We start from the raw sequence: 23276 nt of genomic DNA, 5'->3' as shown, positions 1-23276 counted from the left end.
CATCCGGTCTCACCTCTATTTTGTCACGGTAAGGGATTGATTGATAGATCAACACACGGTGTGCATGGTTGCTAGAGTCTGGTGGATATTACTCTGTAGTCTGTACTCCGTCCTATGACCATAGTTACAGCCTGGAAAGCACGAGCTGAATTTCAAGGACTGGATACTGGCCAACCGAAGATCCCAGTAATGATCATCCTGGTTATTAACAGCCCACCACGTTCGGTCGCTAAGAATGGAACTGGACTAGGGTGCTGTTCTATTTTCTCTTGGATTATTTCTCCCTAGCTGCTGTCATTAGTCGAGAGGCAATACTAGTGACGGTACGAGGTACGACATCACTGCATCTAACAGGTACCCAGACTGCCATACACCTGGTATTGGCTCAATCGGACTTTGTACCTCGATTGGATTTGATCTTCGGACTGTTTCTAAATATAAAAGTAGTGTATTAGAATAAATACATGACCAGGTAACTATGGGACGAGAGAGTAAGATTGACAATCTATCTGCATGGAGCTTGAGCATTGACATCTGTAAATTGGGTGTCCGCTTTTCCCCCCCGGCTCCGTCTCCGTCTCCGTCTTCTCTGCCCGCTTAAAGTTCAAAGTGAACGCCAACAACCACTCTTGCTTGAACTCTCCACTCCCAAGTCCATCCACCACTTCGGGTTTGAAGGAAAAAGGAGGGAAGGGAAGGAAACGAAAGCAAGAAAGAAAAAGGGAAAAAATACAAAATTAAAAAAGTCAAGCAATTTCAATCGACAGCACGGTCAATTCTCTCGTAAGATTCCCCCCTCCCCCACTCACCTCCGACATTCGATTATTTTCCCGTCTCGGCGTGCTTCTATTGGAGCTGATTTGCGTCTCTTCCATTTAGCTGTTCGATCACTTGCCATCTGCTGTGCGATATCCAGGGAGGAAAGAGACTGGATGGCCAAGGAAGAGAGAATATAGGCTTATAACCAGTTCGCTGCACTCGACCGCCGCACGTGTCTCGACTCCGCGTCACCAAAACTCATTGCGACGGGAAACCGGAGCCCCGATCGTCTCATTTCCCACTGACCTTCCGAGCGACAATGGATGAGCTGTCGTGTCCGCCTCACTTCCTGACGTAGCAGTTGGACATTGCGCTGTCGCACCTGGTTTGCTCAACCGGGTCCTTTCCTTGCGCCGCGACCCTGGTCATTGGTTCGCGCCACACATCATCACCTCAACATGACTTTTCAACCGCCTCAACCGGATCGGCCCCGGAGCAGCGACACAGACCACGCTGCTCCCTTGCCGCGACCGGGTTTCCTCAACCGCACCACCTCCGCCCCGGTGGGTAGCCTGTACACGCTTACCGGGTCGAAAATGACGACGGATATGGGGAAGACCGCTGGACAGACCTTGCACGAGGAGGAGGAGGCTTCATCGCCGGCCGCGGGGAATAATGGGATCCTGTCGGGTTCCGCTGCGGACGAGGTATGCTTCTACAGAGCAGCGTCTTGCCCCCACCAGACCAGCCGTGCTGACTTCCATTGCTCCTTCGATATAGATGGCGCCGCAACTGAGTTTCCCCCATGTCACCATCGCCGTTGTCGGGCAGGACCACGTCGGCAAAACGACCTTTATCCAGAGCGCGCTCGACATGAGATTCCCCATGTCCTCGCGATCCACCACCAAGAAGATGTCATTGGACGGGACCGTCTATCTGGTCCGCCTGTTGGAGATCGGGACGAAGGAAATTCACATTGGCTCACAAGGGGGGATTGTTTGGCCGCGACTGGATCAGGACGATCCGCCTACGATTGATGGCGTCCTCGTGCTTCACGACGTCACGCAGCCGGCAGGACTGTCCCGAATCACAGATTTGCTCGGTATGAAGCTCTTGTCCGGTGGAAATAACAGTGATTCCAGGGATGAGGGTGAAGCTGACTGCTGCAGACACTTTGGCCGCATCTCCACTGCCGTTTGTGTTGGTGGCCAGTAAATGCGATATACAAACTCCCGATGGCCCCGTCGAGTCCGCTCTGGGCCACTATGAGATTCAACGGACGTCGCCGGTATCCCCGCGATCGCAGAAGGTGTGCATTGCGATGGTACTACGGTCGGTAGTCGGCCATAAATATGGAGGTGAGTTTTCTTCTTTATTTATGCTGTTTCGTCTTTTTCTTTTTTCTCTGTTTTCGATTTTGGATTTTTTTTCTATTCATGTGTTGCTGTCTTTTTATTCCCCGCTGTTTCCCCGTGTCTTTCTCCAATCCATCTCCGAGGGACAGACTGCAAGTCGGCAGGAATTCAACCTTCCTAAGCCGAAAAGGTATCCACCAATACAGAGACCGTACTAGGGTTCCAGGCTTGGAGGGCTCAGGACCCCATTAGGCCAATCCTGCTCCCAAGAGCAAAGGGCTGGCTTTGGCTACAACGTCCCTTAGGTGGTCCACCACGTTCACGCTAGTTGGTGGCGCGGTCTGAGGTTAGCGTTCGCGTGCCCTCTCGTTGTCTTGCCGATCCCCAGGATGGAAAGTGGAAACTCGAAACACTTGCCCGGGGACAGATAAATCCCGCTGGCTTGCGTTCCGTTGTGCTGGATCCCAAATCGACCTACCCTCACCTACCGCCTATCCCACTGCTTACTTCTTTTTTCCCCTGATCATACCTACTTTAATATTGTCTTGCTATCATTCACCATAATATGCGACCGACCTGACCATCCGCTTATCTCACAGACCGTGTCATCGCCGACGATACCCCCACCCTCCCTCCATCCTCGCACAGTCGTGCTAGCTCGGAGACCCCCACCGCCTTGTTCACAGGAGGAGCCGCTGGCGGCCCCATCACCACCACTTCCTCCTCTACCTTTCACGCGGGAGTCGATGGGTACGGTGTCGACCGTCTTCCCGCCGACTCGTCCAACACACCCACTCTGGCTTCCCATGCGCAAGGGTCGCGATATGCCCGGAGCAATTCGCATCCGGTGCGACCACTCACACCTCCGTCGGGGGGCCGACTGAATCCGTGCCTGCCGAGCGTGACGGGCGATCTCTCCCCCATCAACTCAGACGTCTTTAACAGTTTTCTGGACATGGACGACGGCGTGGACGGGTCGCGCAGCGCCCCGTCGAGCCCCGGAATCAAGGATAAGGCGTCCAGCGAGGGGTCGTCGCTCGACGCGGGGTCCACGTTCGACGAGCTGGTGGACCGGCTGGTCGCGCAACCCATGTCAAAGCAGGACTCGAAATTCGCCTCCATCTTCCTGTGTCTCTACCGCAAATTCGCCGCCCCCGCCACGTTGCTGCACGCCTTGATCCAGCGCTTTGAGTGGAATGAGAAGCACATCGAGGACCAGCTCACCCGCATCGCAGACCAGCTTCGACTGCTTAATGTCATGTCCCAATGGGTCTCGGAATACCCCGGCGACCTGGCCTACCCGAAGACGCGGAAGCGGATCATCGACTTTGTGACCACGCTGGAGAAGAGCCACTTCTACATGTTCGCAGCCAAGGAAGTGGGCTCCTATCTCGAGGTGACGGCGGAGGATGACGACGTCGGCTGGTCGTACGGGGACGGCGACGCGGCGGGGTCCGACGGACCCGAGACATTCCTCCACCACTCGGGGCCCAACTCACCGTCGGTGTTTCTCGGCGGCGCCAACATCATCGAAGAAGGCGAGGAGGAAGAAGAGGACCCCATCTACCACATGAGCGCATTAGACCTCAGCGAAGGCACCGTCGACTCATCGCTGCGGCTGTCGGGGACCCTCTCGACTCACTCCGCGACGGACCGCCCGGGGACCATCCCCAACCAGTCCTTCACATTCTTGAACATCGAAGCGGCGCAGCGCGAGGCAGAGCACCTGGAGCTGACGCCGCGGAACATCCTGACGAAGCTGCACTGGCGGCAGATCATGGACATTCCCGACGAGGATTTCGCGCGCGAGCTGACGCGGGTGGACTGGATCATGTACAATTCGTTCCGCCCGCGGGATCTTGTGCGACACGTTAGCATCTCGGGGCCGGACAAGGACAAGATTCAGAGCTTGAAGCACGTCAACCGGATGATCAAGCAGTTCAACCATGTGGCGCTATTCGTGGCCAGTGTGGTTTTGTATCGTGACAAGCCGAAGCATCGGGCTAAGGCTATGGAGAAGTTTATGAATATAGCACAGGTATGTACCCCCTTTCCCCCCCCCCCCCCCCTTTCTTGCTTTTCTTCGAATCGAAGCCCATATCAGACCACTAACGAGTATAGAAACTCCGCCGCCTAAACAACTACAACTCCCTCGGGGCCGTAATCGCTGGCATCAACGGCACACCCGTCCACCGACTAACACAAACACGGGAGCTCGTCCCGGTCCAGATCCAGAAAGACTTCATGAGGCTGGTCATTCTCATGGGGACGCAAAAGAGCCACTTCGCGTACCGACTCGCATGGGACAACTCCTTCTCCGAGCGGATCCCGTTCCTACCGCTGCACCGACGCGACCTGGTATCCGCGGAAGAAGGCAACAAGACGTTCATCAAGGAGGACAAGTCGCGGATCAACTGGCGCAAGTTCGAAGTCATGGGGGAGGTGGTGCTGGGGATCCAGCGCAGCCAGAAGACGCCGTATTCGCATATGGCGCGGTATCAGGAGGTGGCGCGGTTGATTTTCGATATCAAGTTGTCTGGAGTTGAAGAGGTACGTTGATTTTTTGAATGTTGGTCTCGGAGTTGAACTAACGTTGGTACTTAGGACTTGTACGCGCGCAGCATGCAGCTGGAGCCGTCTGCGGGCGGCGACGCCGGGCGGAAGAAGTTTGGATGGCTCCGATCTTAGATACATGATCAGTAGTACACCCACGATCAACAAACAGTGTACTCAGATCTAGTCCAGATCCGATGATTACGGGGAGGTGATGATGGTGATGAATGATGACCGTTGTTACGACGATGTACATATTCATGATATACTAGAGCTAGCGGACTAGCATAAGATTTACTAGTTAATATTGGACTATCCTATAATCCTGAGTATCTAAGAAAAAAATGTACATATGTTGATGTAGAACGTCTAAACACGTGACCTGGTTATTTCCGCCATACACCCAATAATCAGAACCACTACAACCAGCAAGCATCAAACCCGAACAACGACCTCCAAACCAAACCACCACCACCACCACTCAACCACCAACAAACCAACAACTCAATAAACCAAGACCCAACCAACCGACCTCACCCTTCAACTCAAACCAAGAACGAACGAACGAAAAGAGTCCGCCAGAAGAAAAAAAAATGGACCTCAAAACCCAAGCCCTCAGAACCTACCGCGCCATCCTCCGCGAACTCCCCCGACGGACGCCCCCCAGCCCCCTCCAAACCCGCCTGCGCACCCTCTACCAACAACAGCCCTCGCAGACACCACAAGCAAAGACAGAAGGAGGGGAGGGAGAGGGACAGCTGCAAATGAAACTCCAACAGGCTGAGCAGTGGGCGATGTATGCGCGCGCGCAGCGCAAGTATGCGGCGCTTGTGGAGCGGTACAATCCTGGTGCGACGCTTACGGAGGAGGAGAAGATTCGGTTGACGGCTCGCAGGGTGGGGTGGGATTTGCCGGATCTTTCGGAGGTGGAGGGGGAGAAGGGGGGGGCTTAGGGGGTCTTATGTGCTTCTTTTGGGTAGGGGGGGGAGATATTGTACCTGGGAAATGATTGGGGATGCCTGGGGAATATGTCTGGAATAATTGGGGGATAGATTTGGGAGGGTAAAAGCTGAGTGAGGGATATGATTTGTATGATATTGGTTTGGTGTTAGGTTGTCTTGTACATTTGTGTATATTAACTTGAAGCTGGTGCTTTCTGTGCTGCCTTGATATAGCTATCGTATATTCGTAGATGTGGTCTGTCTGGACCACTTGGTGTAGTAGGTAGGATGTTATCCTACATCTGACCCGCTGATTGACTCCGGTCAGACTGGACCGATTGATATGATGGATGGTTTCGATGAGCTGATAATCGGTCAACCCAATTCTACCCTCTCCATCTGTCGCATCAACGTCGTACTGCTCTCCTCATCCTCCATATCGACGTCAATCGCCATGCGCGGCCGGTTCTTATTCAACCCCTCCAGCAAACTGCACGCCTTGCACACCTTCTGACTCGAGATGTACCCGCAGCGCTCACACTTGCCCATCGTCTGCGTCTTCACCTTGGGCTGGTCCTTCGCCTGCTTGTTCTTCCTCCCCGGCGTCCTCACCGGCAGACGGATCTCCGTCTCCTGCCCAGCAGCGGCCTCATCCCCGGCCAACCGCCTCTCCATCTCCGCCATCTCCCCCCCACTCGTCCTCCCATTCTGACTCCCACAACCACCTCCGCCTCCTCCCCCACCCACCGGCCCCGTCCCCTTCACCTCAGCAGGAACCAACCCCGCAAGATCCTCCCCACTGCGAACAATATCCAAGATCGAGCTTGGCCGAATCTTCTCCAAATCCTTAATCAACGAGCGCGCACTCCCCCGAAACGCCTCCGGCGAATAAATACACTCCGTACTAAAATAATCCAACCGCCGATGATGCGCATACAGCACAATCTCCTTCTCATAAGCATACTTCAACGGCTTCGACCGCTTGACCTCACTCGCCGCCGAATCCGTCACGATGCTCGTCCCGCGCGACAACCGCGGCAGATCCCCCCGCAGCAAATTCATCATCACCGTCTCCGCCACATCATCCGCGTTATGCCCCGTCACCACATGGCTGATACCCAGACGCGCCGCGCCGCGGTCGAGCGCCTGCCGCCGGAACACCCCGCAGTAGGTACAGTTGCCCTTCTTGCCCACCTGCGCCACCACCTGGTCCATCGTCCACCCGTATAGTTCCCCGTAGCCGACGATCTCGAGCGGCATGGCATACTGCTGCGCATTGCGCTTGACCGTCTCCAGGCTGTCGTCGCGGTACCCGCGGATGCCCTCGTCGATGGACAGCAGGCAGAGCGAGAGGCCGTAGTCGTACCGCTCGTTGAGGGTTTTCAGCACGGCGGCGAGGACGGTGCTGTCTTTGCCGCCGCTGGCGCCGATGGCGATGCGCTCGCCGCGCTGGAAGAGTTGTGTCGCGGTGATCGTCTCGTGCACTTCTGTCTCGAAGACTCGGATGAAGCACTCGCGGCAGAGGCGGTGGCGGTTTTTGGGCCGGATGATGACCGCGCGCGCGGAGTGGCAGTGGGCGCAGGGAGGTGCCATTCTTGAATTTATTTCCTTCCCTTTTTGTGTTGTTCGAGTGTTTCTTTTTGAGTGGCTTTTTTTTTTTTTAGGTCTGGTTATCGTAGAGTAGAAAATGAGGGGAGATGGGCGATAAAGAGATAAGTGATGAGTCAGCTGTTTGGTCTGTTTGTTTGTTTGATTTTTACTTTATCTTATTTACTCCGTGCTTATTATCGATTTATTGATCAATTGATTGATTGAGTTATCTCGCATAAGCGTCTCTATTATGTATGTAGCATCTTCTTTCCTATAATACAACCCTACTTCCATCCATAGATTACATCTTCCCCTTAAGCAGATTGGCAATCATCTCACGCGCCGTAATGCGCGTAGTCGCCCACAAGGTCGGGAAATCCAGCGTGCTGGAGAAAGTATCGGCGTAGCCGAAGAACAGCATGGGGGGGATCCAGCCGCGGGCATACTCAAGCGCAAAGCACGACTCGTCCATCTTGTACTGCTTGACCTGGCCGCGCTGGAGGTGGTGCACGCTGCCCTGGGGGTAGACCTCGGCTTCGTAGGAGCCCGGGACGAAGGCCAGCTGGGTGCCTTGCAGGATGTTGAAGTAGTCGTCGGCGGTGTGGCGGCCGGTGTGACCTTCTGTACCGATCGAGGTGCCGAAGATGATGAGATATTCGGTGATGCCTTTGAATAATTAGTCTTTGATTCCTTTTTGGGAGGGTTGGGGGGGAACGTACTGGCGTGGATAATGTACATAGCGCCCATGGCACCGCCGGCGTTGTTAAAGACCCATTCCTCGTCGCGGTTGAGGTTAGACCCCGGGACCTTCTCGTCCAGCTCGGTGACGATAAAGTCGACGACGGCGCGCGTGTCGTTCCCGTGGGCGGCGATGGCGCGCTGGGACAGCTCGTGCAGGTTCGAGGGGTCGAAGACGTAGAATTGATCCAGACGGGAGTCGAAGTAGCGGTAGAAACCGGTGAGGAGGGCCACCAGGGTGACCAGGAAAGTGAGACCACGCATGATGGGGGGGGTTAATAGGGAGAAGGATGGTATGGAGAGAAGGAGACAAGGTTGACAGGAAAGAGAGACAGGGAAAGCGGATGAAGGAGATCCGAGTAAGGAGATCTCAATAGTCTCGAGTGCCTTAGTACCTTAGTGCCTTGTGCCTTGATACCTTAGTATTCAGGCACTAAGCTGTCACGGGGTCCGCGGACTCCTCGGCCTGGCGATCGTTGCCTGATTAGGCTCTGCATCTTCATCATCTTCATCTTCATCTGTCTATCTTCCTGACGCAGAAGTATATTTCACGGTCGCATGTTGTATATAAAACCTGGAGTACTTCAACCATGCAGATCGCTCTTCTTATACATCAAATCTCCGTCCAGAATAACACGGAACACCCCCTCGTCTACTCCCTGTAACTCATGTACTTCCACCAATCCACCGTACCCCTCCCGATCGTGAATTCTTCCGGCTAAACACCTGTGTGAAATTATCCCGACCTGGTGTTTCCAGTTGACAGCATGTCCAATTGTCCACCACTCATGCCTCTACAGATGCCGTGGGGAAGGGCATGATCGACAATGTCCAGCACCCCGAACGAGGCATAAATTCGGGTCTTTCCCACGGCATTCAGATTAGAGATAAACCAAACAGTCATTCTTTTATCAATATCCATATACATTCATTCTTTAAACATGAAGTGGCTTTTTCTCGCTCTCACCGGACTGGCTTCCGGTGCCGCCATGACCCGTCGGGGCCTTCTGAATGGAGCCACCCTGACCCGTCGGGCGGATTCCTGCGGTCAGTGGGACACCATCGAGAAAGGTGACTTTACCGTGTACAACAACCTCTGGGGACAGGACAACGCCGATAGCGGCGAGCAGTGCACGGGCCTGGACGGCCAGAATGGCACCACCTTGGCCTGGCACACCAGCTGGAGCTGGACCGGCGGCGAGGGTCAGGTCAAGAGCTTCGCCAACGCGGCTTACAAGTTTGAGCCGAAGCAGTTGAGCGAGGTGACCAAGATCCCGACGACCTGGAAGTGGTCGTAAGTTTTTTTCCTCGTCATCATCATCTTCTATTCAAGATATGTATAAATATTAACGACCAAAAGATACAAGGGATCGGACCTGGTATGCAACGTCGCGTACGATCTGTTCCTCTCCTCGACCGCCGATGGAGATGCCGAGTATGAGATCATGATCTGGCTGGGCGCCCTGGGCGGGGCTGGTCCCATTTCGTCGACGGGCTCGCCCATCGCGACCCCGACGATTGCCGGCCACCAGTGGCAGTTGTTCTCTGGCCCCAACGGCGAGATGCAGGTGTTCAGCTTCGTGGCGCCGTCGTCGACCGAGAACTTCTCAACCGATCTGAAGCAATTCCTCACCTACCTGCAAGAGAACCAGGACCTGGCAGCGAGTCAGTACCTGACCGACGTCCAGGCGGGAACCGAACCCTTCAGTGGCAAGGACGCGCTGTTGAGCGTCAGCTCATACTCGGTGACGGTGGCCTAGGCGGCAACATTCCAAAGGAGACGCGAGCACCGCTATTAGACGCCAACTTGGGGGGGGTGGAGTGGCGAGGGGGGCGACACGATGGATGGATGAGAATTGAACTGGGAGTTACGCGCCGTGTTTCACCCCCGGTCTGGGGGGGGTACACCCTTGTATATAGCACCTAGAATGTCATGGAGCGCGTCGACCAGCTCCTAGGAAATTCGGTTGACGCCGAACAAGTGGATCTCCAGCGGTAGTTTTCTCTTCTCTCTAAATATAGACGCCATCGAAATTGTCTACCCAACCAGGTCGATCTGGGCGATCGCCTGCGCGAAATTCGATAATTATAGAAGCGGGCGCTTAATATTGCACCCCAGACGGACGGTACATGAGTGGGACTTGCATCCGCGCGTAGACTGGGGAGTCACTCCACTGTACCTCGCAGGTCTCGCCGTATCCAGGATCTTTTTTCGTGTCTTACCAGCCCTCGTTGGCTGACAGAATCGGGAAAAGGAAAGGATGAAACCCCTCGATCACGTCCAGCACATGCCAGTCAGAACCCGGATTGACAGGAGGGGAGGAAGGAAGGGATAGACGAGGATTTTATTGGGGGAGGAAGAGGGATGGAATGCCACCATCTATGCAGGCTCAGCGCGTCCACCTTGCATGACCAGCCTTGACTTTTCTTTTTTACCTTTCTCAATTCTTATAATCCTTATAATATCCTCTCTTTCTCTCTTTCGCTTTCTTCTTCTCTTCTTCATCTGTCTCTCTGTCTCTCTCTATCTGCACTCTCATCTCATCTGTCAATCTTTCCATCTCGTTCCTTGACTCCGTGATCCATCACGTTGACACGACAACAAGACACACATTCCTCTCCTGCTGGCGGGATTCTTCAATTTCCACTCTTTCCTGGACATTCTTCGTCCGTCTATCATTCCAAGATCTCTATTTAATACGAGCTGCCTCTCTCTCTCTCTCTCTCTCTCTCTTTCTCCCTCTTTTCCCCTTCTCTCCTCGATCTACAACCATCTAGATACGTCTCAACTAGATCATATACAATGGCCAACTACCCGTACACCATGGACCAAAGGCCCACTGCATACACGGAAAGGCCCGAGTCCCTCAACCGTCTGGCCCTGCAGGAATTCGTGCGACAACCGGTGACGCGCGAGATGGTGGCTCACCTGGCCCTGCAAGCCTCGCGGGTCATCCGCTGCGAGTCCCATGTGACGGCGACACCGCACAATAATCATCACGGTCAACCCACGCCCCCCAGCTCGCCTCCCCTCGACGACCACGAGGCCGGCATCAATAATCTCCCGTTACCTTCCGTCGAACTCTTCATCACCTCGCTCGTCACCCGCTCCCAGGTCCAGGTGCCCACCCTCATGACCTCCCTCGTCTACCTGGACCGCCTGCGCGCCCGGCTCCCCCCAGTCGCCAAGGGCATGCGCTGCACCGTCCACCGCATCTTCCTCGCCGCCCTCATCCTCGCCGCCAAGAACCTCAACGACTCCAGCCCGAAGAACAAGCACTGGGCTCGCTACACAGCCGTCAAGGGCTACAACGGCTTCTGCTTCTCCCTCCCCGAGGTCAACCTTATGGAGCGCCAGCTGCTCTTCCTCCTCGACTGGGAGACCCGCGTCTCGGAGACCGACCTCTTCGACCAGCTCGAGCCCTTCCTGGGCCCCATCCGCCACCGTTACATGCTCCAGGAGCGTCAAGCCGCGCACCAGGCACCCCCACGCGAGTGGCGCCGCTTCCACGCCTCCGCCGAGCTCCTCGCCTGCCGTCTCCGCCGCCAGAAGCTCGAGGCCCGTCTCGAAGCCCGCCGCTCCGTCAACCACCACCACCACCACCACCACCACCACCCCTCCATCCGGCGCCATCTCCCCCCCAGCCCAGCCTCATCCAACGCCTCAATGTCCCCCGCTTCACTAGCCGACTCCGACCGCTACAGACCGTACTCCATCCGCCGGCGACCGTGCTCCCGCCACGGCGTGTCAGTCTCCCCGCCCTCCATCCAAGACGTCCCGGGTCTCTCCCGCGCAGAGACCCTCCCCTCGCTCAGCTCGCGCGCCTCCAGCGTCGCCTCCACCAGCTCCCGCGGCACACCCGCTAGCCTCCGCACCTCCAGCTCCACAGCCAGCATGGCCGTGCTGGACGATGTGACTTCCAGCCCGTCTTACACCGGCTACGTCCATCTCCCTGCTGAGCCTAAGCATGACGGAACTTACCTACCCTTGCATCAGCAGCCGCAGCAGTCGGGTAAGAAAGCGCGGGTGTCTACGCATGGTAGCTCCGGGTTCATGGCGAGGATTTTGGCCTCCGCTGCGGGATCGTATATGGGACGACGACCTGTTTAGAGTCTAGACTTCGACTGTTGTTGTTTTTTTGTTTGCTTCTATGTCTGTCTGTCTACCAGTACACTGTCACTGTCACTGTCTACCACGGTTGAGCGGGTCTCGCCTATTTACTAATACCCTTTATTTGTTTACACACTACACTATACGGAACTATACGGCACTGCACTATACACCCCGGAGGTCTAGTCTGGTCCCTTTTGTCTCATACGCAATCTACTCCTCAACTTCTCTTCCTCAATCATTCCCATTCAACCCTACCCACCTACCCTCATCTTCCATTCATCTTCATCTATCTACCCACTATACCCATCCCCCATTCCCGCAATATCCACGACTCAAATTGCACACATTCCCCGTCCCGCCTCCCCCTCCTCTTTCGCTTTCGCTTTCGCTTTCGCTTTCTTTTAGTGTACAATGTCCTGGGACTATTTTGGATATGCAAACGCATACATGGATGCATATACAGCAGACGGATCTTGCGGCACCGCGAGCACTAGTATTTAGGTAGTTATTAATATGACATGATATGATTTTTATACTCTTTTTCCCCCGAATACTCTAGGGATATGGTGGGTAGTATTATAGGAGTATAGATTGTAGATGACATAAGTTAGGTGTTGAGGTCTTATGTAGGTCGTAGTAGATTGACAATAGTAGAGTGAAGAGTAAAGAGTAGAGTAGAGTATTCAGCAATCCATGCACAAGACAAGACAACATACGTATGTATATACACCAAATATCTTAGTCTCGCTAGCCTCTCTCTATCTCCGCCCGTCTCATTTATCCATACACACATACATACATACATACACATGAATATATGAACGAATTCATATGGGCATATATGGATGAAAGCATAAAAACGACGAAGTATACAGTAGGAAAACTAAATAGCAGGACACTCCCACTGATCACGCTTGATCTTCATCAAAGCGGACTGTTTATGCGGGAACGTGACTTCGCCTTCTTTGTAGAAGCCTGCTTGTTGGAGGTAGTGGATGACCCTATTTCATTAACACATTAGCATCAACATCAATCATACCATAGTCCAAGAAAAATAGAAAAGAAAAAAAAAACAGAGAAGGGAAAAGAAGGGAGGGGAAACATACTTATGATTATCCGCCCTCGGCTCCAACATAACCGTCTCCGTCCTCGGATCCGCCAAGAAACAATAATGCACCAGCGAGCTCAACCAAACCGCCACACGGTGCGGGCCCCTAAACTCCTGCTCGCCGATAAGCAGGTGAATACCGCGGTCGTAGTTACTCGCTCCGCCGATCAGCGGACCCAGTCTGTCCTCCTTCACCCAGTAAAGCTCGAAGTAGCCGAAGGGCTTGTCGTCCCAGCAGCCGATGACAGGGAAGCTGTGGCGCGCGCTGAGATTCTGACGCAGGAACGCCTCCTGCTTGGAGATGGGGCCTGCTTCGCCCCAGGAGGCGTTGACACGGGGGTCGTTCATCCATTTGTGTAGCAGGTCGAGGTCGGAGGGGCCTTCGCCGCGGGGCTGGATCTGCGAGTTGAGGCTCGAGGAGGAGGCGCTGTAGGCGTGGTGGTGGATGGCGCCGGGGGAGGTGGGTCTGGGGGTTGTGGTGGCGGAGGGGGGAGGGGGGAGGGATGCCACCCGGAAGGAGATGTACTGCTGCACGCTGGGGATGTAGCGGATGTAGAAGACGTCGCCTTTGTGGGGGGGCTTGGGGCGGATCGGATGCCGGACGCCGTTCGTGAATGTGTATTGCGTTGGCGGCGGGGGGAAGTACGTCGGGTGGTGGCTGCTGGAGGCGTAGGGTCCTTCGGACGGGGTGTAGTGCGCTTCAGTGGAGGTGGACAGGCGCGCGAAGATGTCGTTCGTAGTGACGGACACGCCGTCTGCGGTGGGGGATCCGACGCCGGGGGACAGCGGGCGGTTGGCGATCGCGCGCCGGACGTGCAGTGGGCTCATGGTGAAGATGAAGATGCGCGGGTCGATCTGCCAGAAGCTGCGGCGGCTGACGAAGAGGTCGTCCCAGGCGGAGAGGTCGAGTGGGTTTTCGCCGGCGGATGAGTCCTCGCTGGCGACGAGGCCCATGCGCTCGAGCTTCTGCACGACGTTGCGACCCTTGAAGATACCCTCGCGCTTGATGGCCACGCGCCATTCGCCCTTGGGCTTGCCCTGGTGCGGCGTCGCGGCCGAGGCCTCGTTGTGGAGGTGCGCGTCGGGCTGCGGCTCGTGGAAGTACCACCACAGGGTGACCCAGAGCATCATGGCGACCTGGCGCGCGTGCGAGCTGACGGCCTTGTATTCCGTGCTGGGGGGGTCGACGATGGACGAGAGGTACAGGCTGTCGTGGCGGAGGGTTGGGGAGGTGAATCGCGTGAAGCCCGGATCTTGATCCTTGTCGCTTTGACGACTGTTTGGACGGTCTTCTTTTGCTGTCTCTCGTCTATCGGTCGACAGGACGATATTCCAACCCGGAGGAACGATCGAGTTGGTCAATTTCATGTCGTTAGATTTGAAATTGACGCCGCCAAACACCGACGACACGGTGAAGGAGAGGCCATTAGGCAGGTAGCAGATGTGATTCCGCATGGTTACTTAGATCAGATGGAAGGGTTTTTTGAGAGAAGATGGAGAATAAGGAACAGAAAAAGGGCTGTTTTGCAGGTTATAAAAGAATCAATGGGTTGGTGGGGGGAGAAATTTCCATCTAATCAACGGCCGAGTGGGATGATGCTCCGCAGCCCCTCAGTTGGCGACGATCCCGAGAAGTTTTCGAATCCGTCACCGCGACTTATTGGGTAGACATGGACAGCTCATGAGGAGGGGCTCTGTTGGTGTCTGCAGTTGTCTGCATATCTTCTATTGTTGGAATAGAGGTAGTCGGGAGAAAAGAGAGCACGAGAGAGAGAATCGGTTGATGTCATGCCAGTGGGCCGATGATTACGTAGTGGGCTGATTGATAACGATTGATTAGGTCTGATCAACACGACACCGACAGGATCATAACACTCATAACACCTCTGGAATAATATGTGGAATAAGGTAAAAAGACAGGAAGCGAGAAGTAGAGTACAGATTAAAAATTATCAACCAATGTCCCCACCCCCCTCTGTCCAGCCAGCCGGATGAGATCTCCCCCCGTCACCAAATCCATCAATCCCATCCCCACGCTCTTGAAGATGACATTCCCCGTTTCCACCCATTCGCGCAGGCTCTTCGCATCGTCGTCGTTCTCCGCGTTCGCCCCCTGCGACTGGTACCGCACCATGAGGAGCTCGCCCAGCTCAACCACCTGGTGGGGCCGGATCCCCGCCTGGACGATCTCGCCCGCCTCCTTCATCGCCCCCGTGAGACTGTCCACCACCACCACCCCGCTGTGGCGGACGTGCTTGTGAAAATGCCAGTGGCTCGTCGAGACCTTGACCTCCTCGCGCAGAATGTCCGGGTGCAGCTCCGTCATGTGCGGCTTGTAGGACCCGATCGCGCTGATCAGACGGCCCTTCTGGCGGCCCTCGCGCGACGTCAGCAGCTCCGCCGGGAACAGCGGCTGTACCGACGGCGTGCAGCAGAAGATGACGTCGGCCTTGTGCAGCGTGTCGTGCAGGACCCGCGCATACTCGCCAAAGTCGCTGCTGATCGCCGAGAACTTCACCTCGCCCCGCCATTCCGCGTTCTCCGGCGCGTAGATGTCGCGCAGCAGCTCCGCCGCCCGATCAAACGACCGGTTGATGATGAACACCCGCTTGATGTCGGCCCCGCGCAGCACCAGCGCCAGCCGAATGTGCCAGTAGGCCTGCTTGCCGGCGCCGAACACCACCACCGAGCGCACCTTCTTCCGCTTGTTGAGCAGCATTGTGGCCGTCAGCGCCGTGCGGAACGGAGTCAGCTCGTGCGCGTTGATCATCCCGAACGGTAGGCTGGCCTCGTCCAGCAGGATCTGGCAGCCCTGCGGTGAGGTGTCACGACTCCCGGCGCCCGGCCAGGCCCCCAGTGTCCCGGACATCCCCGTCTCCACCGGCTGCTGATTGACACACCCTGCATCGATCGAGTTGCTGCTCGACTGGCTCGTCGACCCGCGCGGGTCACTCGCCCTGCCGCCGCCCGAGGAGGTGACGGACAACTCGCTACCGTCGGACTCCAGCGACGCCATAGACGCCCGAGTCCCTGGTGTCTCGAAGAGCGGCGTCTCTTCCCCCAATGGCTCCGGCCCATCGTCCGTCGAACAGCCCGCGGTGTCTGCATCTTGCAGGGAGATGACTTTCATCCCCGTTGAGTGACCCGTGCTGGCCGGCATGAACAGAGTCGTACAGCCATCTTGTCGGGTAATCGCGGTCCGTCGCGGTTGGTAGACGGCGGAGCAGCCGGAATCCTGGTTGCCGATGGAGTAGTCTCGGAGGGCGAGGGCGAGGTTTCGTTGTAAGGCGAAGACCTCGTCGCGGGTGAGCGAGAGCAGCAGGGATCGAAGCTGCGTTTGCGAGAGGATGGTCAATGGCATTGGGATAGAGGAGGTCAGTATAGGACTGTTATCATGAGAAGAAAGGCAATCTACTAAATTGGAAGCTCGGATACGATATAGTGTTCAATTGAAGCTCGAAGGAGGGTGTGAGTTCCGAAGTGGGATGAGGGGAACAAAGGACGTCAGACAGTGGGGTGGCCCGAGGTTGGTAAACATGGTTGCAGCCAACCTCGCCACACTTACCCACCCAAGTTAATGACAGATTCGTCAATGGATAATGTGTCTTATATCTCCTGATGTATGGATTTATTTAAAATATAACATGCAATAATGTCAAAGCACCAAGTGCCAGCACTGTCCATATAGGTCAAACCACCCTCAAACACCTAATGATACCCGGAAGCAGACAAATCATGAAACAGCCCAGTATAGATAAGAATAAAGAAAATAAAATCACCCCCACACATCGCTGTCATCCTGGACAACGTCATTCTCGTCCAAAACCCGCAGCCCATTATCCTTGGCCTCGCGCTTGCGCTGTCGCTTGGTCACCATTCGACTCGGAGTGAGCGGCGTCACGGGCGTGAAGGGCATGTAAGGGCTGTAGGGCGTCGGCATGCCCGTCCGCGGTCCATTCAGCGGCTTCACGGGGCGTTCCAGGACCGTCGTCTTGGTAGCGGGGGCGCTCTGCAGCGGGAACGCGTCCCGGAAGGGCAATGATGACGGACCCTTACCATGCCCCGCAGTCGACAGGCTCAGCGGTGCGGGCGCCGGCGCCCGACTTGCCCCGACGACCTTCTCGACAGGAGTGCGATTGATCCGCGCGGGAGGCGCGGGAGGGGGCGGCGGATGGTAGATCCGTGGGGTCAGCGGGGGCTGTTCCCCGTACGAATTGGTCGCGGTCACATCGGGAGATGCCAGGGGGGAGGAGATGGACATCTTTCGAAGGTTGAATCGCGGCGACCGGAGAATCTTGCTGGTGTTGGCCGGAGTTTTCGAGCTGGCATTGGGTTGGGATTGGGAGCTGGAATTGGAGTTGGAATTGAACAAGGAGAGCGATGAGATTCTGGACAGGCGGGAGTTGGATCGTGGACTCGTCGGGGATTTCATGGGCGCAAACGATGGCCCCTCAGAGACCCTGGACGACCGGTCGCTGAACGGACTGGTATAGACCATATCGGGAGACTGGATCTCCTTCTCGTCCCGACCCGTCTCCATCGCCAATTCCTTCCGGGCGTCATGCTCCATGACCGCGGCGTACAGCATCTCCATCTCCTCCTGTGCCCTACGGCGGTCGGAGGCAAGCACCGACTCATCGATGGTAGCTGCACTCCCATTCCCCGCCATGTGAGAGTGGGGGGCTTTGCCCAGGCTACTCCAGGACTGATTGAAGGAGTGCGTCCTATTTGGACTGGGGAGGGTGGCAGAGAGCGGAGTGACCGGGCTCGGATCCAGGCTCACAGGAGGTTTAGCGGGCTTCATCATCTCCACGTGCAGGCTATAGTTGGAGGCCTGCACCGCGCGTCGCAGACGTCGTCCCACCAAAAGTAACAGACTCAGGAGGATCGCAACAAAGATCACGTATGCCCCAACGATACCGCCGATTTGAATAGCCAACAGGGACTCATCCAACGGGACCGCGGTCGAGAGATCCTCCGCACGGCGGTTCAGCTTGGACACGACAGTCGAATACTCCTGGAATACTGAACCAGCAGCAACGGGAGAGAGGAGAATGAGCACAGGTAGAAGACACATGGGGATCATGATATGGAAGCCGCCGACCCAGAGTGATTAAGTAGGGACAAAGGGCATCTCCAGAGTTGGGAGCAAGATTTGCACATCCCATGCAGAACGAGCAGCGTCACACACATATCCCCGGCGAGGAGGGGTGGGCAGAGGTGATATACCCTGGAGGCATGGCGACTGATTGGATGTGATAGTGTGAAGAAGCCAGGGTGGAGGTCCAGGAGTGGGAGAGCGATCGAGAGATGTGACTCTGTCTGTTCGTTGGTTGTTTTAGGCGCCGAGGCTGCAGGGCTGGACAGGCCATCACATTAACCATGAGCCAGTGAGGATACAGAACACTTGTCTTTGGATGGCTCTTTGGGACATCACCCTATATACTGTTGGGGATGCTGGATCCGAGAATAGAATTGAAGAGGAAAAAGAATAAATAAATAGATAATAAGATAAATAAAATAAAAATACTCCAAGTACGATGGAGGAAAAAAAGATGGACTCGCCGGGAATCGAACCCGGGACCTCTCCAATGCGAATGGAGCGTCATACCCCTAAACCACAAGCCCATTTGATTGATAAGCAACTGCTTTGAATGATAGGTGACCTACCTCTTCTCTTTCATAAAGCATTCTTTGATATCACATCGTGGATAATTACATGTTCGCCTGGCTTGGTTGGATCGAATGTAACTACTTCTATCTGGTTATTTTCTGTCGATCTCTATTTATCTATACTTGATACGTTCTATACAAGGGATTATCTCATTGGAATGGAATCTGGTAAACTCATGGGCTACGCTGATTCAACAATATATATACCCGGTGGGATCGTAAAGATCTGTACAGGCAGATAATTTGATCCAATCCTTACCTTTGACTAGGTGGTCAAGATAGCTTGCTCACAGACTTCATAGCCCGGGAATATACTTTATGTACTATCTGCTAGATTTATGATGATATTATATATACTGAACACCACTATATGGCCATCTATGTGTCTATTCGTGTACATCCAGGTTATATGACCAAGAGAATCACCATGAAAAGCATATACAATGTAAAATGTGAACATATACAGAGTTGTCTTGTCAAAGTGGCCATAGTGCAGTCCGTTAAGGCACAACCTGCACTGACTGAGGCATCACAGGAAAAAGGTATACACTTCCCTCCCTCCAACACAACCATCCAACTTTCACTCACATCACATCTACCCATTCTTGTCCATCATCTCACACATTGAACACAGCCAACACCATTGTCTGCCTATCCCCAACATCATCAACATGAGCCTCAAATCCATCTTCATAATCCTTCTCACTGCCCTCATTGGCCTCGCCAACGCAGATGCCCCTGCCGTCCTCAACGGTCTGAGAACCGTGGAAGGAGACCTCAGCTCTCTGGAGCAAGCCATCGAGGCCACCGACGACCGCCTCAGAACCTTGCTGGCCGTCATCCACTACGAAGGAGTCCTGGAAACTGACATCCAAGTGACCACCTTCCACGTCAGGGACTCACCTCTCTTCAACGACCTAGACAGCAAGGCCGTCACCGAGACAGCCATGAAGATGAAGCCCGCCATCGAGGGCTATCTCAAGACTGCCGTTGCCAAGGTATGTAAGACACTATGTCCCCACTGGTGGAAGAAGCAAAGGAAGCATCCTCTAACGGGAGTAGAAGCCCGTCTTCGAGCACCTCAGCTATCACGAGATCATCGTCGCCAGTATCCGCTTCTTCCAGGCGAACACCAATCGACTTGGAAAAGCCCTGCAGGATAAGGTTGACGTGGCTAATGCCAAAGCTATCCAGGAGTGCAGTGATAAGTTGAATGAGTCCTTTGTCCAGGCCATAGCTGCGCTTGACCCGGTGGAGTGGATTGCTCATGCCTAGTCAAGATGAGAAGTACATTTTCCCTTCCCAGTCAGGCCATGGCAGACTGGGCTAGGTTGACATCGAAGTGTTGTGTGTATTTATTATGATAGCAAGCTCTGTCGGCTGTGACGTGCTGTGCCATGTTCTGTTCTAGTAGTCTGATTAACGTGAGACTTACCAAGCTCCTTCAATATTGCAAACTAGTAGGGTAGAGGACTGTATACATTCTTATAGTATTCACTCCTGGAACGTACCTTCCTAAAACGTGGTGTATGGCTCAAGACAGATTCAGGAAGGTACCCAGGCACACACAAGGTCGTCGTTTCCTGGTCGTACAATCAGCCCTCGTCCGAGGCCATGGCTTCAACTTGAGTATATCTAAATTGGACAGCTGAAACAGACATCTACCACCCATCTGTATCTCTAAATATTATACTAAGCTTGCCACTCCTTACTGAATCCAATACATCCCACGTCATATCAATGTCAGGAGCCATATTACTCCCAGCCATCCAACTCCCCCGAAAACGACCTTCCATCCCACCCAGAAAAAAAAAAAAAACCAAAAACAGAATGAACCTAAATCCAACGATCATATTCAAAGATCTCCAACAACCAACAAGGCGCACTCCCAGAACCCTACCAACGCAAACCCCCCCACCACCACTGGGCACAGAATTGGACCGCGCAGCCCCGTACAAGCCCCAGACGTACCCGAGGCTTCTCCCCTACCTCCCCTGGCTAGACCGGTTAGACCTGTGCATACTCCTCCTCGGAACCCAAGAGCAATTGAAGAGGCCCAGTCAGCAGCGTCAACAATGCGAGAAGCTCCTCGATTCCGAAGAAGTGCGCTTCCACAACGCTGTGGACGTATTGAGGGAGATAAACTGCGCGGTCTACTTCTCTGTTATGCATATGGCTCTCGGGACCGTCTTCGCCAGCGTGGCCGGTTTTCTCTGGGTTTCTCTCAGAACCCAGTGTTCCGAGGAGAAGGTGTTCTGGGTTGAGGTTTTCGTGGGGTCTTATCTGCTGGGGTTGTTTGTTAAGGGGTTGTATGATATTCATGTGCTTCGCTTGCATTGGCGCTTTATCAAGCTTATGTTGGATACGGAGATGGTGAGGCGACGGGTGCATGAGGACTGATATTGGGGATGGTTCTGTTCATTTGCTTCTTACTTTCCTTCTTTGTGGTGGGGAATAGACTGGAGTGGCTGGCTTGTCGCTCGTTGCTGTTATTTGTATTACTGTGGTGTATTTATATCATCATGTGGTCTTTGACTGACCATCTCACGAGATAGAGTTTCTAGGTAGTATACTGTCACTTTGAAACGAGTGCGGAAATGCACTACTTGTTGGATATAACCATGGATGACGTAAATATCAACTTGCCGTAGATAACAACACACTATACAATAGACCCCAGTAATGTACACTATATACAACTTTTCCATGACACATGCTCAACCCCGACCCTTCTTCCCCGAAAACCAATCCCGCAAGAGATCCTTAACCCCATACCCCTTAGAAACATCTTCATCATAAACCTGAGCCGTCTGCGCCGTGCCCAGCGATTCCAAAATCCCAGCAGCCTGAGGACCCGACGATACCGGACCGCGGGCTTTCTCTAGCGCACGCCGTTTAATCTCTTCCGCTAGACTCGGCGCGACCTCAGCGTAGCATGCGTTGAGCTCTCGCTCGAGGTTGAGATACGGCTTCCGCGAGACGGGCGGCGCTTGGAGATTGTATGTGCGGGTGGCGTCATTGAGGGTTTTGATTGTGAGTTCGTGGTAGGGTCGCTCGATGGCGAGGTAGTTCGGGTCGCGGAGGGGTTCGAGATGGGGGAGTTGGTTGTCTTTTTCTTCGGTTGTTGGTGTGGATGGTGTTTCTGATTGGGGAGTGTCTTCTTGTTTGGTTTCGGTGGGGGAAGGGGATGGTGAAGGATGGGTCTCGGTGTCGCTATCGTCACGAAATGACTTGGCGATGGCGGCTCGCTCTGCTACTCGGGCTTCTGCGGCGGCGTATGCGTCGGCACGCCTCATCTGAGCATCCAGCGTGCCTCCCTTGCTGGCGATCAACCGGGCGGCGTGACGCCGCCACTCGGTCCTGATGCGCCGGCGGAACCGGTCCACCTCCTTTGCCAGCTCCTGCTGCTTTTCGATCCACGGCGGCACAAGCTCCTGCTTCTGGATCATCTTGTTCATGAAGTACTCGGTGGTGTCGATGTACGCGCTGTTAGCGTTGTGGTCGGTCTGGGTGTTGACGCCGCGGCCCTTCTTGATCGAACTGAACTGGCCGCGCTTGATGGCATCCTCGATCTGCTCGTTCGCAAGCGACGCCAGACCCTGGATAGACATAGGCATCGGCCGAGCCCCGGGGGTAAACCGCTCTTGCATCTCCTTCCGCATAGCCTGGCGCTCCTGCTCCGAGACCCCCGGGCTCTGGCTCAAACTGTATGTGCCGATCTGGTCCTTGGCGTGGGCGAGACGGTGGCCGGGCGACAGCTTCGGCTTGGGGGTAATGCGCATATCGACGGGGTTGGTCTGGACGGGACTGGGGATTTTGTAGGGCGTGCGGATCGGTTTCCTTGCGCTGTCGTCTAGCATGCGGAGGGCGGAATCGTGCATGTTCTCCGTTCCTGTCCAGGCCTCGCCGAGGGCTGTCGCTCGAGTGCCTTCCCCTGCGCTCTCGGGCATATCGAGTATCGAGTGAGCCGCTGGATACTCGTCTTTGAAGGCCGCGGCGGCGACTCTTTCTTCCAGCTGTCTCTTCAACTCGTCTGAGAACCCCGCCTGTTCTATGTTCTTGCGCGCGGATTTCCCTCCTTCCAGGACAGCCTGCTCGGCCATCTCAGACAATCTCCGCGCCATCGCACCTTGTTCCTCCTGTCCGTCCTCCGACTTTGCAGCTTCATGGGCGTCATTGTCCCCGTTGGCCCTGGGGACCTTGTTTCGCCTCCCGCTCACTGCGGAGAACGCCCTCCTGTACTGCGGGGGCACATGGTTGACTTTAAGCGCCGTCACCAGATTTCTGCTCATATCTCTCTGAATAAACAACGTGCGTGTACCGATCTAAGACGTCCGTCCAGCGTGGCGATAGAAACAACTGAACTCCAGAAGAGCAACTCACCCGCTTATCGGCGATAACAAAAGTGGCCGGCCTTAGCCCTCAGGTTTGAAAGGCCCATTAGT

The 23276-nt window shown here is 54.9% G+C and overlaps 11 protein-coding genes and 1 non-coding gene across 12 annotated transcripts; 5 read left to right on the top strand and 7 right to left on the bottom strand.

Moving 5' to 3' along the window:
• Positions 1-1217: 1217 nt before the first annotated feature.
• Positions 1218-4802, top strand: P168DRAFT_297239 (putative Ras guanyl-nucleotide exchange factor RasGEF; the record flags this gene model as incomplete). Its single annotated transcript, XM_024838162.1, has 6 exons — positions 1218-1466; positions 1540-1861; positions 1929-2117; positions 2714-4152; positions 4236-4664; positions 4719-4802. 6 exons carry the CDS (start codon positions 1218-1220, stop codon positions 4800-4802), a joined length of 2712 nt encoding a protein of 903 aa, XP_024692956.1.
• Positions 4803-5164: 362 nt separating this feature from the next.
• Positions 5165-5620, top strand: P168DRAFT_304660 (LYR motif-containing protein; the record flags this gene model as incomplete). The annotated part of the gene is made up of 1 exon (XM_024838865.1): positions 5165-5620. The coding sequence occupies exon 1, from the start codon at positions 5261-5263 to the stop codon at positions 5618-5620; it is 360 nt and encodes a 119-aa protein (XP_024692955.1). The 5' UTR covers positions 5165-5260.
• A 167-nt stretch (positions 5621-5787) lies between these two features.
• On the bottom strand, positions 5788-7259 carry P168DRAFT_304659 (putative PP-loop ATPase superfamily protein). The gene has a single exon (XM_024838864.1). The coding sequence runs from the start codon at positions 7199-7201 to the stop codon at positions 5984-5986; it is 1218 nt and encodes a 405-aa protein (XP_024692954.1). The 5' UTR covers positions 7202-7259; the 3' UTR covers positions 5788-5983.
• Positions 7260-7499: 240 nt separating this feature from the next.
• erg2 (C-8 sterol isomerase ERG2) lies at positions 7500-8211 on the bottom strand (the record flags this gene model as incomplete). The annotated part of the gene is made up of 2 exons (XM_024835126.1): positions 7918-8211; positions 7500-7864 (listed from the first exon to the last, which is right to left on the bottom strand). The coding sequence occupies exons 1-2, from the start codon at positions 8198-8200 to the stop codon at positions 7500-7502; spliced, it is 648 nt and encodes a 215-aa protein (XP_024692953.1). The 5' UTR covers positions 8201-8211.
• A 231-nt stretch (positions 8212-8442) lies between these two features.
• Positions 8443-9931, top strand: xgeA (putative endoglucanase). The gene is made up of 2 exons (XM_024837211.1): positions 8443-9230; positions 9297-9931. The coding sequence occupies exons 1-2, from the start codon at positions 8878-8880 to the stop codon at positions 9694-9696; spliced, it is 753 nt and encodes a 250-aa protein (XP_024692952.1). The 5' UTR covers positions 8443-8877; the 3' UTR covers positions 9697-9931.
• Positions 9932-10760: 829 nt separating this feature from the next.
• Positions 10761-12047, top strand: P168DRAFT_236527 (cyclin family protein; the record flags this gene model as incomplete). The annotated part of the gene is made up of 1 exon (XM_024833527.1): positions 10761-12047. One exon carries the CDS (start codon positions 10761-10763, stop codon positions 12045-12047), a length of 1287 nt encoding a protein of 428 aa, XP_024692951.1.
• Positions 12048-12616: 569 nt separating this feature from the next.
• Positions 12617-14897, bottom strand: P168DRAFT_290436 (GNAT family N-acetyltransferase). The gene is made up of 2 exons (XM_024837210.1): positions 13157-14897; positions 12617-13051 (listed from the first exon to the last, which is right to left on the bottom strand). Exons 1-2 carry the CDS (start codon positions 14611-14613, stop codon positions 12934-12936), a joined length of 1575 nt encoding a protein of 524 aa, XP_024692950.1. The 5' UTR covers positions 14614-14897; the 3' UTR covers positions 12617-12933.
• Positions 14898-14977: 80 nt separating this feature from the next.
• P168DRAFT_290435 (putative proline utilization protein PrnX-like) lies at positions 14978-16697 on the bottom strand. The gene has a single exon (XM_024837209.1). The coding sequence runs from the start codon at positions 16517-16519 to the stop codon at positions 15101-15103; it is 1419 nt and encodes a 472-aa protein (XP_024692949.1). The 5' UTR covers positions 16520-16697; the 3' UTR covers positions 14978-15100.
• A 61-nt stretch (positions 16698-16758) lies between these two features.
• P168DRAFT_290433 (uncharacterized protein) lies at positions 16759-18538 on the bottom strand. The gene has a single exon (XM_024837208.1). The coding sequence runs from the start codon at positions 18242-18244 to the stop codon at positions 16934-16936; it is 1311 nt and encodes a 436-aa protein (XP_024692948.1). The 5' UTR covers positions 18245-18538; the 3' UTR covers positions 16759-16933.
• A 176-nt stretch (positions 18539-18714) lies between these two features.
• Positions 18715-18786, bottom strand: P168DRAFT_t97. Its single transcript has one exon. It is a non-coding gene; the product is annotated as a tRNA-Ala (tRNA).
• A 530-nt stretch (positions 18787-19316) lies between these two features.
• P168DRAFT_156993 (cell wall mannoprotein 1 family protein) lies at positions 19317-20203 on the top strand. The gene is made up of 2 exons (XM_024832833.1): positions 19317-19829; positions 19894-20203. Exons 1-2 carry the CDS (start codon positions 19503-19505, stop codon positions 20104-20106), a joined length of 540 nt encoding a protein of 179 aa, XP_024692947.1. The 5' UTR covers positions 19317-19502; the 3' UTR covers positions 20107-20203.
• Positions 20204-21548: 1345 nt separating this feature from the next.
• Positions 21549-22955, bottom strand: P168DRAFT_235964 (DnaJ family domain-containing protein; the record flags this gene model as incomplete). Its single annotated transcript, XM_024833500.1, has 1 exon — positions 21549-22955. One exon carries the CDS (start codon positions 22953-22955, stop codon positions 21549-21551), a length of 1407 nt encoding a protein of 468 aa, XP_024692946.1.
• Between the last annotated feature and the right edge of the window lie 321 nt (positions 22956-23276).

Source organism: Aspergillus campestris (genome assembly GCF_002847485.1).
Source record: "Aspergillus campestris IBT 28561 chromosome Unknown P168scaffold_6, whole genome shotgun sequence".
NCBI classification, from domain to species: Eukaryota; Fungi; Ascomycota; class Eurotiomycetes; order Eurotiales; family Aspergillaceae; genus Aspergillus; species Aspergillus campestris.
This window is presented reverse-complemented; position numbering and strand designations above follow the sequence as displayed.